The sequence below is a fragment of the Argentina silus genome (assembly GCF_951799395.1).
Source record: "Argentina silus genome assembly, chromosome: 21".
In the NCBI taxonomy this organism is placed as follows: domain Eukaryota; kingdom Metazoa; phylum Chordata; class Actinopteri; order Argentiniformes; family Argentinidae; genus Argentina; species Argentina silus.
Window position 1 is genome coordinate 5497463 of NC_139675.1, and position 12500 is coordinate 5509962.

The 12500-nt window shown below is 47.1% G+C and overlaps 1 protein-coding gene across 1 annotated transcript in view; it reads right to left on the reverse strand.

Annotated features, from left to right (window-relative positions):
- Positions 1–12500, reverse strand: part of dnah6 (dynein, axonemal, heavy chain 6) — a gene marked incomplete at both ends in the record, with an annotated part of 80370 nt that overhangs the window by 47460 nt on the left and 20410 nt on the right. The window contains 8 exons of the mRNA XM_083692817.1: positions 52–199; positions 502–723; positions 2175–2318; positions 2949–3131; positions 4079–4201; positions 4699–4920; positions 5166–5378; positions 12413–12500. The exon at positions 12413–12500 is cut by the window's right edge and continues 39 nt beyond it. Coding sequence (XP_083548943.1) covers positions 52–199; positions 502–723; positions 2175–2318; positions 2949–3131; positions 4079–4201; positions 4699–4920; positions 5166–5378; positions 12413–12500 — 1343 coding nt within the window. The remainder of the gene's footprint in view (positions 1–51; positions 200–501; positions 724–2174; positions 2319–2948; positions 3132–4078; positions 4202–4698; positions 4921–5165; positions 5379–12412) is intronic.

Genomic DNA, 12500 nt, shown 5'->3' on the forward strand with positions numbered 1-12500 from the left:
ATAACCATTTTTATTTCTCTCTCTCTCTCTCTCTCTCTCTCTCTCTCTCACCCAGTATGTTCTTCCTCTTCTTCTCCAGTTTGGACTCGATGATCTCCTGTGTGCGGGCGGAGGAGGTCTGGGCAGAGAAGTTGATGTAGACGGGGACGTAGCCTGCCTTCTCCTGGACACTGTTGAGCAGGCCTCTGGCCACCACAGACTGACAGAGAGAGAGAGAGAGAGAGACAGATAGACAGACAGACAGACAGAGCGAGAGAGAGAAAGACAGAGAGAGAGAGAGAAAGAACCTTGCATGGATATTTGAGAAGAGAAGTTTGAACCTCGCATGGATGCCACAAGCGTAAACCGCTATACCAAGAGAGAACATCTGTGTGGTATGAGGGCTATATCTGGGCTTAGGCAGACAGGGCTACCTCATCATTAGAGCGTGATTCCAAATCACCTCCGCTACGTGTGTGTAGGTGTGTGTGTGTGTGTGTGTGTGTGTGCTCACGGCCGTACCTTCCCGACGCCGGTGATCCCTGTGAAGAGGACGGAGTGTCGTACGGAGAGCAGTTTCTCCATCAGGTAGCCGAAGCGGACTGTGTCCATGGTGGGGACCAGCATGTCAAAGAAGGGAAGCTCCTTGTCGTACTTGAAGGCAGGGATGATCCTCTCCCAAGGCTCCAGACGTTTGTTGTTAAAGTCCATGTACACACTCCACAGGTCCCCTGAGCTGGGCAGCTACACACACACACACACACACACACAAAATACATCAACACATACAGTACAGTACATTAAAACACACATGGGCTGACATCCTACACACACAGACACAGAAAATCCATCACATCTAAGCTCATCAGTACCTTTTATTGCGGTAATACATTGTTGGTCTGAGGTGAATGTATTTTCACCATTATTATGCTCATATCAACGGCCATGTCTGGATAGTCTGGATTGAGTTTTGTTTTTAGGAGGTCAGTGGTGGTGTTGGTATGGTAACTGGTGCCAAATAACCCATTGCTCTGCTTTGGTAGTTGTTTTCACTTTGGTGTATTGGTGTTCTCTCTCCTGCAGTGTGGGAATGACACTCTGTGTGTGTGTGTGTGTGTGTGTGTGTGTGTGTGTGTGTGTGTGTGCGTAATATGACGTGTGCCAGTTTGTTTGCCCTCTAGCCCCACAGCTGGGGGTTAGCACTCATTCAACCTTACAGTAAACAAACTGCACAAACACACAGAACTGCAATAACTCAACACACACTTCTCTAGGTAAAAACATCCAATTTTCTTTCCGTCCCCGCTTTAAATGACACGCGCTACTCCTCCTCGAACTCATTCAAGGAACATCGTGTTCTAGTACCCATCGTGTATTAGTCGGTGGAAAGTTCTAGATGAAGAGTGGGTAGTTCAGTGGTTCATATTGGATGACATGAATGATGGAAACCACCGAGCTGGCATCAATATTGCCACCCCTCCTCCTGCCAAATACAGTACAACATCTACTATTCACCTCCAGTCTCTCAGGGTTTAAATAGTATTTGAAATAAATAATTAGCCTTCAGGAAGGTTTTCTTTACAGTACCTTGACAGCATTTCCTGCACAGACATCTCGATCGATGCAAAAGCAGTCAGGACACACTCAAGACTCGGTTTGATTTGAAAGAATCCTTGAATTAAAATTCCTTTTCAAGAGGCTCAAAGCAATTCAGCTGTCAGCAGCTTCAGTTTGACTCTACTTTGGCCTGTTGCCAGATCCAGCAGTGGAATATCTAACCTGCTAAGTGAATAGGATAGCACACTCACACCTGGCGCTAGGGAAATGGATTTGACCTTCACTAATATGTATGAAGTCCAGTGTGTGTGCCCAGGGTACTGGATAAGGCTTTGAACAACTCTGGATGAGCTGGGGGGTTTTAAATGGACACCTCTCAGCAGATGGAATAGTTCAGAATATTGGAGATATGCAGTAGTGGTCAATAAAAGAGTGAAGCACTGTGAGGTCCTCTCACTCTCATGTAGATATGGTGGGTGGGTGTGTGTGTGTGTGTGTGTGTGTGTGTGTGTGTGTGCGTGCGTGAGAGAGAGAGAGAATGTGTGCGTGTGTGCATGCGTGCGTGCGTGCATGTGAGAGACAGAGAGAGAGTGAAAGTGTGTGTGTGTGTGTGGTGTTGTGGATGATGGCCACCCTACCTTGGCGTCACTGTTGTCCTCAAACTGCTGTCTGACGAAGCTGTCAAAGGCGTCCCAGTGGCTGTCGGTCAGGTTGCCCCCCACGGACCACAGGTAGCAGAACACAAACGTCTGACACAACACACTGTTCAGGTGCTTGGCCTCCTGTAACACACACACACAGGGACAGAAGAGGACAGCGAGTGAGTGTTTGATTTTGATTGATGTGTAGATAGATGCAAGTCGGTGGATCATGTTGTAAGCAATGTTGAGGTTGTCTAGGCGAGTGGTTGAGTTGGGTTGGACGTGTGGTTCATGTGCGGTTGAGGTTGGGTTGAGGTTAAGGTCACCTCTATGAGGTTGACGTGCGGAGTGGACGTGTGGTTGACCGTTGGTTGAGGTCAGGGTCATGACACCATCTTGACGTCAGGTGGATGTGTGTTTGGATTAGAGTTGATCTGGCACCAATTAAAAGGGCAATCTGTGATTGGTGCATACATTTTTGGACCTTTAAATGAATGATATATAGCCATTGATTCTGATGAGCTTAGTTCAACTGTCTGACCCCATTAGAACCCAGAATATAAGCTTGTTTATCATCTCATGGATGGTCCGTCGTTGCATCCACAGCTCCGTCTATGCATTTGAGAGTGGATACATTTCTCCAGCCCCATCCCTCAGCTGTTTAGCAAAAAGAGTGGCGGGGTGAGCGCTTTGTTGTTGTTTGAATCCCAGATTGCCCCTTTAAAGAGTGGTCGACGTGTGGTCACGGACAGGTTGATTATCAACATTTACCATCTTGAAGTCGGGTCCACTCTTGGCCAGCAGCAGCGCCTCCAGCAGGCAGCAGAGGGTAGTGACCTTACTGATGTCCACCTGGCCCATGGCCTGGACACAGCGCTTCCACACAAACTGGAGGCCCTTCTCTACATACTGCACAAACAGCTCCAGCAGGTACTCACGCACCCCCTCGGGCAGCTGGGACAAAGAGAGTAGAAGCTGCATTTGTCAGCTCAAACACACACAAAAAAGTAGCTACAACACAATATAGCCTCTGTCATCTACAACAGAGAAGGGGGAAAGGAAACTATAAAAAAAAATATATATAATAGCTGTAGTCTAAATCAGAACAGTCATAGTCTGAATCAGCTACATGCCTAACAGATATGAGGTGTGAGAGAGAGCTGAATTGTGGGTGTGGTTCCAGCATTGATGGACCAAACATAATACCCGGAATATGTGTATAACAGCTGTTGAATAAATGAGTCCACCCCCCCCCGCCCCCCTCCCCATCATCCACTACAGGATAAGGGAAAAAGAAATACAGCCACAGTATGGCCTTTGTCAGCTACAACTCCAACAACAACAACAACAACAACAACACAAGAGAGCGGCCGGTCATTGCCATTTATACATGCATTCCTCATGACAAGTCAAGGTTCAAAGGCTCCCACCATCATGATGGAATATCAACCTGCAAGGCTCATGGGCAACGCTGTACACAACACTGGACGTCTTTGATGTGACTCTGTTGTCAGCTATGTTGATGATGTTGGAGGACTGCTGACATATTGTTTTCAGAGCACCCGTAGGCTAAAAAGTTGACTATATATTCTCTATCATCTTCAGAGAGAGAGAGAGGGTGTGTGTGTGTGTGTGTGTGGGGGGGGGGGGGGCAGAGAGAGAGGGGAGGCAGAGAGAGAGAGAAGGAGGGAGGGAGGGAGGGATGAAGTCATCTATCCATGAGTATATACTGTAGCCTACTCCACAGTGAGCCCCCAGGCTAGCCAACATCTGCACTGAAAGACATAGCATATGCAAAAAGAAAAAATGTCTGTTACGTAACGTTTATGGAGAATAAAGTGATCTTAATCTTAATCGAGACATAGCTGATGGATGCTGATGTGACAGATTTTGAGACGGACCTTGTTGGCCAGGCCAGTGATCCAGGTCTGGACGTAGGGCATCCATTTGAGCTCCTCTGAGTCGATGTAGACCATCCCACAGCGGCTCACTGTGGCTGGGGACGCCACCGACAAATCCTGGACCTGATGGACACACGCAAGAACCGGACACGCATCACGATCACTCTTTCACCTCCCTGGAGACCAGTTCGTTCAGTCAGACTGGATGTGTTTTCTGTTAGTTTACATGTATAATTGTGTTCTTCGTTGGGTGTTTTGTGGAATCTAGAAGTTCAGTCACATTGGTAAATGCCCTTTAGCACTGGTCCTAGCTGTAGTCCTCGGTCTTTAAGGCTACGGTTCCCAGAGGCGTCGTTATTGTTTACTGACGCGGTTCAGTGAAGTCACTTCCTGGTTGTTAGCTCAGTTTACTGGCGTTAGGCCTAGCTGTAGCTTGCTACTGTTGTTACATGTTATTGGCTGTTTGACCTCCTATTTGGGTTTAGCTTTAGCCTGCTGTAATAGCATGCCATTGAGTGTAGCATTCAGCTGCCTTACGAAAAAACTAAACAGTGACATTTGTTGCTGAGTGGATGAACGAAATGAATGATAAATGCCCCCCCCCACCCCCCACCCCTGACCTCAAACAGCATGTGGATGGAGGGGCTGAGTTTGATCCTCTCGCTGTTGGCCAGACACAGCATCTTGTTGTCGTCCAACACCGTGTTCATGTTCTCGATCCACAGGGCGTCCACCGGCCCGTCGCTCACGATCCACTTGTGGTCGTCGCTGGTGTCGTTGCACGCCGCGCGGACGCTGAGCGCCATCAGGCCGTCACGCCACTCCAGGGTCAGGGTGTTGACCTAAAGGGGGTTCCGGGGGGAGAGGTCGCTGTTTAGGAACTGAGGTAAATGTTTGAGTATGGAGTGACGTGCATGAAGCGAGATGACAGAAATGTGATGGGGGAGGGGGTGAAGCGAGATGACAGAAATGTGATGGGGGAGGGGGGGAGAGAGAGAGGGAGGGGGAGAGAGAGAGAGAGAGAGAGAGAGAGAGAGAGAGAGAGAGGGAAAGCCAGACAGATAGACAGATCGACAAACAGACATACCTCTCCATAGAGCTCCCCCATGGTGACAGACTTGGGGTTGAGGACGTAGGTCTTGACCGGCAGGTAGAAGGGGTTGTGTTTGCCGTGGCCGGCCCTGTAGAGGACCTCCAGGGTGTCAGAGAGGATGGTGTACACGGTGGTCTTCCCTCCGCCCGTGGGACCCACCAACATGACGCCATGGCGCACGATCATGGTCTCGTACAGCTGGATGACCTGGTGGAGGGGAGGGAAGGGGGGAGGAGAGGGAGAGAGAGAGAGGAGGGAGGAGAGAGAGAGAGAGAGAGAGAGAGGGAGAACGAGAGAGAGAGAGACAGAGAGAGAGGGGTTATGGCAAGGAGGATTGTTACGGGTGGAGAGGTCTTTTTCTGTTAGACCTGGGGTGTTTGTTTGTTTGTGTTCCTCTCTTGTGTTCCAGTAGGTCCCTCCTGTCAGGTGAATCAGTGGGAATGCCTGGCAGCTGGGATCCTTCAATCAAGTCCTCATTTGTCCATCAATTAACCCCTACCACACCCTATTTAAGTTATTTTGTTTGGTTCCTCAAGGGGAGTGGCAGTCCTCATTTGGTTTGGCTAAGTTAGAGAGGTGGCAGCTCTCCTTTTGTTTTTTGATACTTTGTTTAGGATGTAGTTTGTGTTCCTGAGTTTTCACTTGGTTTATTGTTCAGTTTGTTTACCTTTTTGTAAACCTTGTTTTTTTCTCTTTTTTCAGCCGGGCACAGAGTTCGAGAGGTAGGGTAATTAGTTACAAACCTGCAGGTTTACATCTTGTCCTGCACAACACGTAGGGTACCCCTTGTATTAGTACATCAGATAGAGCGGCGACGCTAACCCTTGTATTGTTTAGGTGCTTCGGCGCCGGTAATGGGGATTTGTTTAGGGGGTTAGTTTTGGGGTTGTTTTTGAGTTATAAGTTTAGATTTAGTTTTTTCCTGGGGTTTTTCCTTTAGTCGTCGCTGCATAGCTCAGGGGGTTGGGTCTATGTTGTCTCGTTCTCTGTGTCCCGTGCTGCTGCAAATAAATTATTATTGAACAGATTTTTGGTTGTTGCTGGTCTCCTTCGTTCATGCTCTCACTGTCCTGTGTTGCGCCGGCGGTCCCCTACCACCAGGGGGTTTGGGCGTAACATATTGGGGGCTCGTCCGGGATCACTTGTGGTCCCGCCAGACAGTGAGAGTGTGGATGTTGGAGTCCAGTGACATTAGTTGGTAATTAGGTTCTGGGGTTTTCTAGGTTTTGCTTTGTTTGGGCTGTTGCATTTGTGTAGTGGGGTAAGATTGTGTTTATTGACTTTCATGTGTGAATGAGTAGTTTTGTAGTTTTCTTTCTGGCAGTTCATCACACTACAGGTACTAAAATGGCTACTAGCTTTAGTCCAGAGGTTTTCCTGGCCAGCCCCACTGTAGAGGGGCTGGCCCGTTGTAAAAAGGCGGAGTTATGTGCCTTGGGTGCCCATTTCGGGGTTGAGTTCCCTAAGACAAAGACTTTGTCTCAATTAAAAGAGGCAGTAACAGACCTCTTAGAGGAAAAGGGTGTGAACCTTGGGGAGAGGAAAACAGATGAGGGTTTTCCTCCTGTTCCTGCTTCTGAAAAGGAGGAGGGGTCCCCTCCCCCTAGCCCGACTCGGTCAAACACCTCCTCTCTCTCTGAAGGCTCCACTAGTCCCCGTGTGAAGGTTCGAGTGGCCCGTCTTAAGATAGAGGCCAAGGAGAGGGAGAAGGAGAGAGAATATCGACACATAGAGTCTATGCGCGAGCTAGATAGGCAGCAGCACCAACTAGAGCTAGATAAGCAGCATGCCCTAGAAATGAGAAAAATTGAAATAGAGCTAGAGATGAAAAGACTTGAGTTAAATCTGCCTGATTTGAAAACACTAGGCACTCCTGGTGGTTTACCTAAGCCTTTTGATGCCAGCCGACAGGTATCGTTGGTCCCTCAGTTCCGCGAACTAGAGGTAGATGAATATTTTGAGTCCTTTGAGCGAATTGCAACTGCTTTTAAATGGCCAGAGGAGGCCTGGGCTCCTTTGCTGCAGAGCAAACTGACTGGAAAAGCTTGTGAAGTAATGAATAAAATGCCTCTTAAGGAAAGTCTGACTTATGCCATGTTAAAAGCAGCAGTGCTTCGTACCTATAGTCTCGTGCCTGAGGCATACAGGCAGCGTTTTCGTGCTTACAAAAAAACTCCGGATAAGACCTTTGTGGAATTTGCCAGTGAGAAGGAGACCTTGTTTCATCGGTGGCTTAAAGCTACTGAGGTCTCTGATTTCAATTCTCTTTGTGACTTGATGTTAATGGAGGAATTTAAAAACTCTCTGTCGGAGCGTTTAGCTACATACCTAAATGAGAAAAAAATCATTAAGCTAGCAGAGGCTGCTGTTTTAGTTGATGAGTATGTTTTAACACATAAACAGCACTTTAGTCTACCGGGTCCTGAAAGAAAGGATAGGTTTGAGAGGCAGGATCGAAGCAAGGCTACGGTTTTTAGTCCAAAGTCTCAAGCCCCGCTTAGATGGGTGCCGTCTCCTCCTCGTTCAGATCTCCGTGAGTGTTATTATTGTCACCAAACTGGTCATTTGATAGGCAACTGTGCTGTGCTTAAAAAGAAGGAAGCAAGTAAAACTGGCTCTCCTTCGCCAACGGGATTATGTCCATTAGTTGCTGTGCCAGACAACATAGAGGGGGAAAACCCTGATTCAACTTACAATCCGTTCATGTTGGACGGCTATGTTTCTCTGGGCTCAGATAGAAAATATCCTGTACGCATACTGCGTGATACAGGTGCTGCTCAATCATTCATTTTGAGTGACGTTTTGCCTTTCAGTGGGGAGTCCTCATGTGGCTCTAGTGTTCTAGTACAAGGAATAGAAATGGGCTATGTTTCTGTGCCGTTGCATTGTGTGAATCTGTCTTGTGATTTGGTAAATGGTCAATTTTCTGTGGGAGTTCGCCCTTCGTTACCTATGCGAGGTGTTACGTTTCTTTTAGGAAATGACATTGCTGGTGGAAAGGTAATGCCCATCCTGGAGGTTTTAGATCAGCCTGATATGTTACAGCCGGATATTCTTGGGAAAACCTATCCGGATGTGTTTCCTGTGTGCGCAGTCACTCGTGCGCAGGCCCGCAAGCTGGGAGAAGTAGTTGATTTGTCTGACACTGTGTTCGCCGATAGTTTGAGTGACAAGGTATTTACGCCTTCTGTCCCCACTCAAGTTATAGAGAGTAGTACAAATGCTAAGTCTATGCTAAAACCAGAGACAGTGTTTAATGCTACACATTTGCCTATGACTCGTGACAGCCTTATTGAAGCACAGAAAGCTGACAATAGTTTATCAAAGTGTTATGATGCAATTCAGAAACCACACTCGGTTAAAGACGAGGATGCCATGTATTTCATTGAGGATGGGTTGTTGTTAAGAAAGTGGAGGTCTCGTGGTGCTGTTGATAGTGATTCCAGTGCCGTAGTTCAGGTGGTTATTCCTATAAAACACAGACAGTTAGTTTTATCCCTGGCTCACGATCATGCATGGTCAGGTCATTTAGGAGTGACCAAAACATACGACCGAGTGCTTAGACACTTCTTTTGGCCAGGGTTGAAAAGGGATGTGTCTCAGTTTTGTCGTACATGTCACACATGTCAGATGGTTGGAAAACCCAATCAAGTTATTAAACCTGCTCCTCTTCGTCCGATCCCCGCTATAGGCGAGGCATTTGAGCATGTCCTGGTCGACTGTGTCGGTCCGCTACCAAAAACAAAGAGTGGAAATCAGTACTTGTTAACAATGATGTGTGTAGCTACTAGATACCCCGAAGCTATCCCTCTTAGAAAGATAACATCGCAGTCTGTAGTGAAGGCCCTGATCAAGTTTTTCTCTACATTCGGGCTGCCCAAGATAGTACAAACAGATCAAGGTACTAACTTTCTATCAGGCATCTTCGAACAGGTTTTAAAATCGTTAGCTATTATTCACCGTGTCTCTAGTGCTTATCACCCGGAGTCGCAGGGTGCCCTCGAGAGATGGCATGGCACCATTAAGTCTGTGTTGCGCAAATACTGCCTGGAGAACAACAAAGATTGGGATGATGGGGTCCCGTTGGCTCTATTTGCAGTTAGAGAAACAGTACAGGAATCCTTAGGTTTCAGTCCAGCTGAGTTAGTGTTTGGCCACACTGTGAGGGGGCCATTGAAAGTGCTCAAGGATGAAATCCTGGGTGAGGGTCTGTCAACAAAGAACAATGTCCTCAGCTATGTGAGTCGTTTTCGTGAGCGGCTGCACGGAGCATGCAGCCTGGCTAAAGAGAGTCTGTTGGGAGTTCAGGATGACATGAAGACGCGGTATGACAAGAAAGCTCTTCTTCGATCTCTTGTACCAGGAGACCAGGTGTTGGTCCTGTTACCTATTCAGGGGTCATCCATGTCAGCACGATTTTCAGGTCCTTATGCCGTTGAGAGAAAGTTGAGTGAAACTGATTATATAATCAGAACCCCTGATCGGAAGAGAAAAACACGTGTCTGTCACCTTAACATGCTTAAACTATACCACGACCGAGAAAGTTTCAGTCCCGAAAGCAGAGTGCCCTCAGTGGCCACTGTTGGAGTGGCTGGTCCTAGCTCCCATCCGTCTGATTGTGACGAAGACGGGTTAGATACCCGTAGATTTCAGCAACAAATCCCTCGATTGACCAATTCAGAGATGCTAAACAACCTTCCGAGTCTTATGTCACATTTGAGTGCTGAGCAACAATCAGAGCTGGTATCATTAATCTCAGATTTCTCCTGCCTGTTTGGAGACGTTCCGTCTCGAACTAATGTCCTGGAGCATGACATAGATGTGGGTGATGTTCGACCAATAAAACAGCATCCCTACCGCGTTAACGCTGTCAAGAGGGCAGCTATGAAACAGGAGACTCAGTACCTGTTAGAACATGGTCTGGCTAAGCCTAGTTCCAGTCCGTGGAGTAGTCCTTGCCTACTTGTTCCGAAACCAGACTCGACTTTTAGATTTTGCACGGATTATCGAAAAGTAAATAACATCACGGTTTCTGATTCGTTTCCACTTCCACGTATTGATGATTGTGTGGATACCATTGGTTCTGCTACTTTTGTGACAAAGTTAGACCTGCTTAAAGGGTATTGGCAGGTGCCCCTTACAGCTCGTGCTTCTGATATCTCAGCTTTTGTCACTCCCGATACCTTCTTGCAGTACACAGTGATGGCGTTTGGCCTGAAGAACGCCCCAGCCTGTTTCCAGAAGTTGGTAAACACCGTACTCGGAGACGTTCCAAATTGTACGGCATATTTGGATGATGTAGTGGTTCATTCCACAACATGGGAGGAGCATGTGTGCTCTCTCCGCATCATTTTTCAGCATCTGGCAGATGCATCTCTGACTGTCAACTTGGCAAAATGTGAATTTGGAAAGGCAACGGTGACTTACTTGGGTAAGCAAGTGGGTGGTGGCAAAGTGCGCCCCCTTGCTGCCAAGTTGATAGCGATCCGTGACTTTCCAGTTCCTACCACTAGAAGGGAGTTGCGCCGTTTTTTAGGAATGGCGGGCTATTACAGGGGTTTCTGTAGAAACTTTTCCTCTGTTGCTGCTCCTTTGACCGATCTTGTGAGTCCAAAACTTTTTTTCCAGTGGACCGATGCCTGTCAGACGGCCTTCGAGAGCTGTAAGGCTCTTTTATGCAGTGCTCCCGTGCTTAGTGCACCAAGTTTCAGCCTCCCCTTTGCACTGGAGGTCGATGCCAGTTGCATTGGTGCTGGGGCAGTATTGATTCAGTCCGATGAAGATGGTTTAGATCATCCCATCGGGTACTTTTCAAAGAAATTCAACAAATGCCAGATGCGGTACTCTACTGTAGAACAGGAGACCCTGGCCCTACTGTTGGCCTTACAGTTTTTTGATGTGTACGTGGGGTCCAGTACGGTACCCATTGTGGTCTACACTGATCACAATCCCTTAGTTTTCATTCACCGAATGTATAACCACAACCGTCGACTAATGAGGTGGTCCTTGTTTCTACAAAACTACTCCCTAGTCATCCGCCATAAGAAAGGCACTGCTAATGTCTTTGCGGATGCTTTGTCCCGGTGTGGACAACCATGAGAAAATATTGTTTTTTGTTTTGAAAGTCATAATTTTGATAACATCATATTATTTTTACTCCACTATTGAAATGTGTTTGTTGATGTAACATGTTTTTTTCCTCCCCAAGGGTTATGGGTTGTATCAACCAGGGGTTGATATTTGAGGGAGGGAGTGTTACGGGTGGAGAGGTCTTTTTCTGTTAGACCTGGGGTGTTTGTTTGTTTGTGTTCCTCTCTTGTGTTCCAGTAGGTCCCTCCTGTCAGGTGAATCAGTGGGAATGCCTGGCAGCTGGGATCCTTCAATCAAGTCCTCATTTGTCCATCAATTAACCCCTACCACACCCTATTTAAGTTATTTTGTTTGGTTCCTCAAGGGGAGTGGCAGTCCTCATTTGGTTTGGCTAAGTTAGAGAGGTGGCAGCTCTCCTTTTGTTTTTTGATACTTTGTTTAGGATGTAGTTTGTGTTCCTGAGTTTTCACTTGGTTTATTGTTCAGTTTGTTTACCTTTTTGTAAACCTTGTTTTTTTCTCTTTTTTCAGCCGGGCACAGAGTTCGAGAGGTAGGGTAATTAGTTACAAACCTGCAGGTTTACATCTTGTCCTGCACAACACGTAGGGTACCCCTTGTATTAGTACATCAGATAGAGCGGCGACGCTAACCCTTGTATTGTTTAGGTGCTTCGGCGCCGGTAATGGGGATTTGTTTAGGGGGTTAGTTTTGGGGTTGTTTTTGAGTTATAAGTTTAGATTTAGTTTTTTCCTGGGGTTTTTCCTTTAGTCGTCGCTGCATAGCTCAGGGGGTTGGGTCTATGTTGTCTCGTTCTCTGTGTCCCGTGCTGCTGCAAATAAATTATTATTGAACAGATTTTTGGTTGTTGCTGGTCTCCTTCGTTCATGCTCTCACTGTCCTGTGTTGCGCCGGCGGTCCCCTACCACCAGGGGGTTTGGGCGTAACAAGGATACTCCTATCAGTGAGTCTTCGAATTTGAAACAATTCGTCATAAAAAAGTTTGACCATTCAGAATGATATTGCCATAGTGAATAATCACATTGTCTTTGAATGTCTTTGAATTTAAAACAAATCGCCCCCGCAAAATAGTAATGCAAAGCTTACAACTGCATAAACACTTGGAAGAGCCCTCCATAAATCAGCCGGTATACCTTATTGGTCATGCTGGGGAGGGGCTGCAGGTTGCGGTGCAGGAGAGACTCCAGGATGGTGGTTTGTAAGATGCCGTAGTCGTGCTCC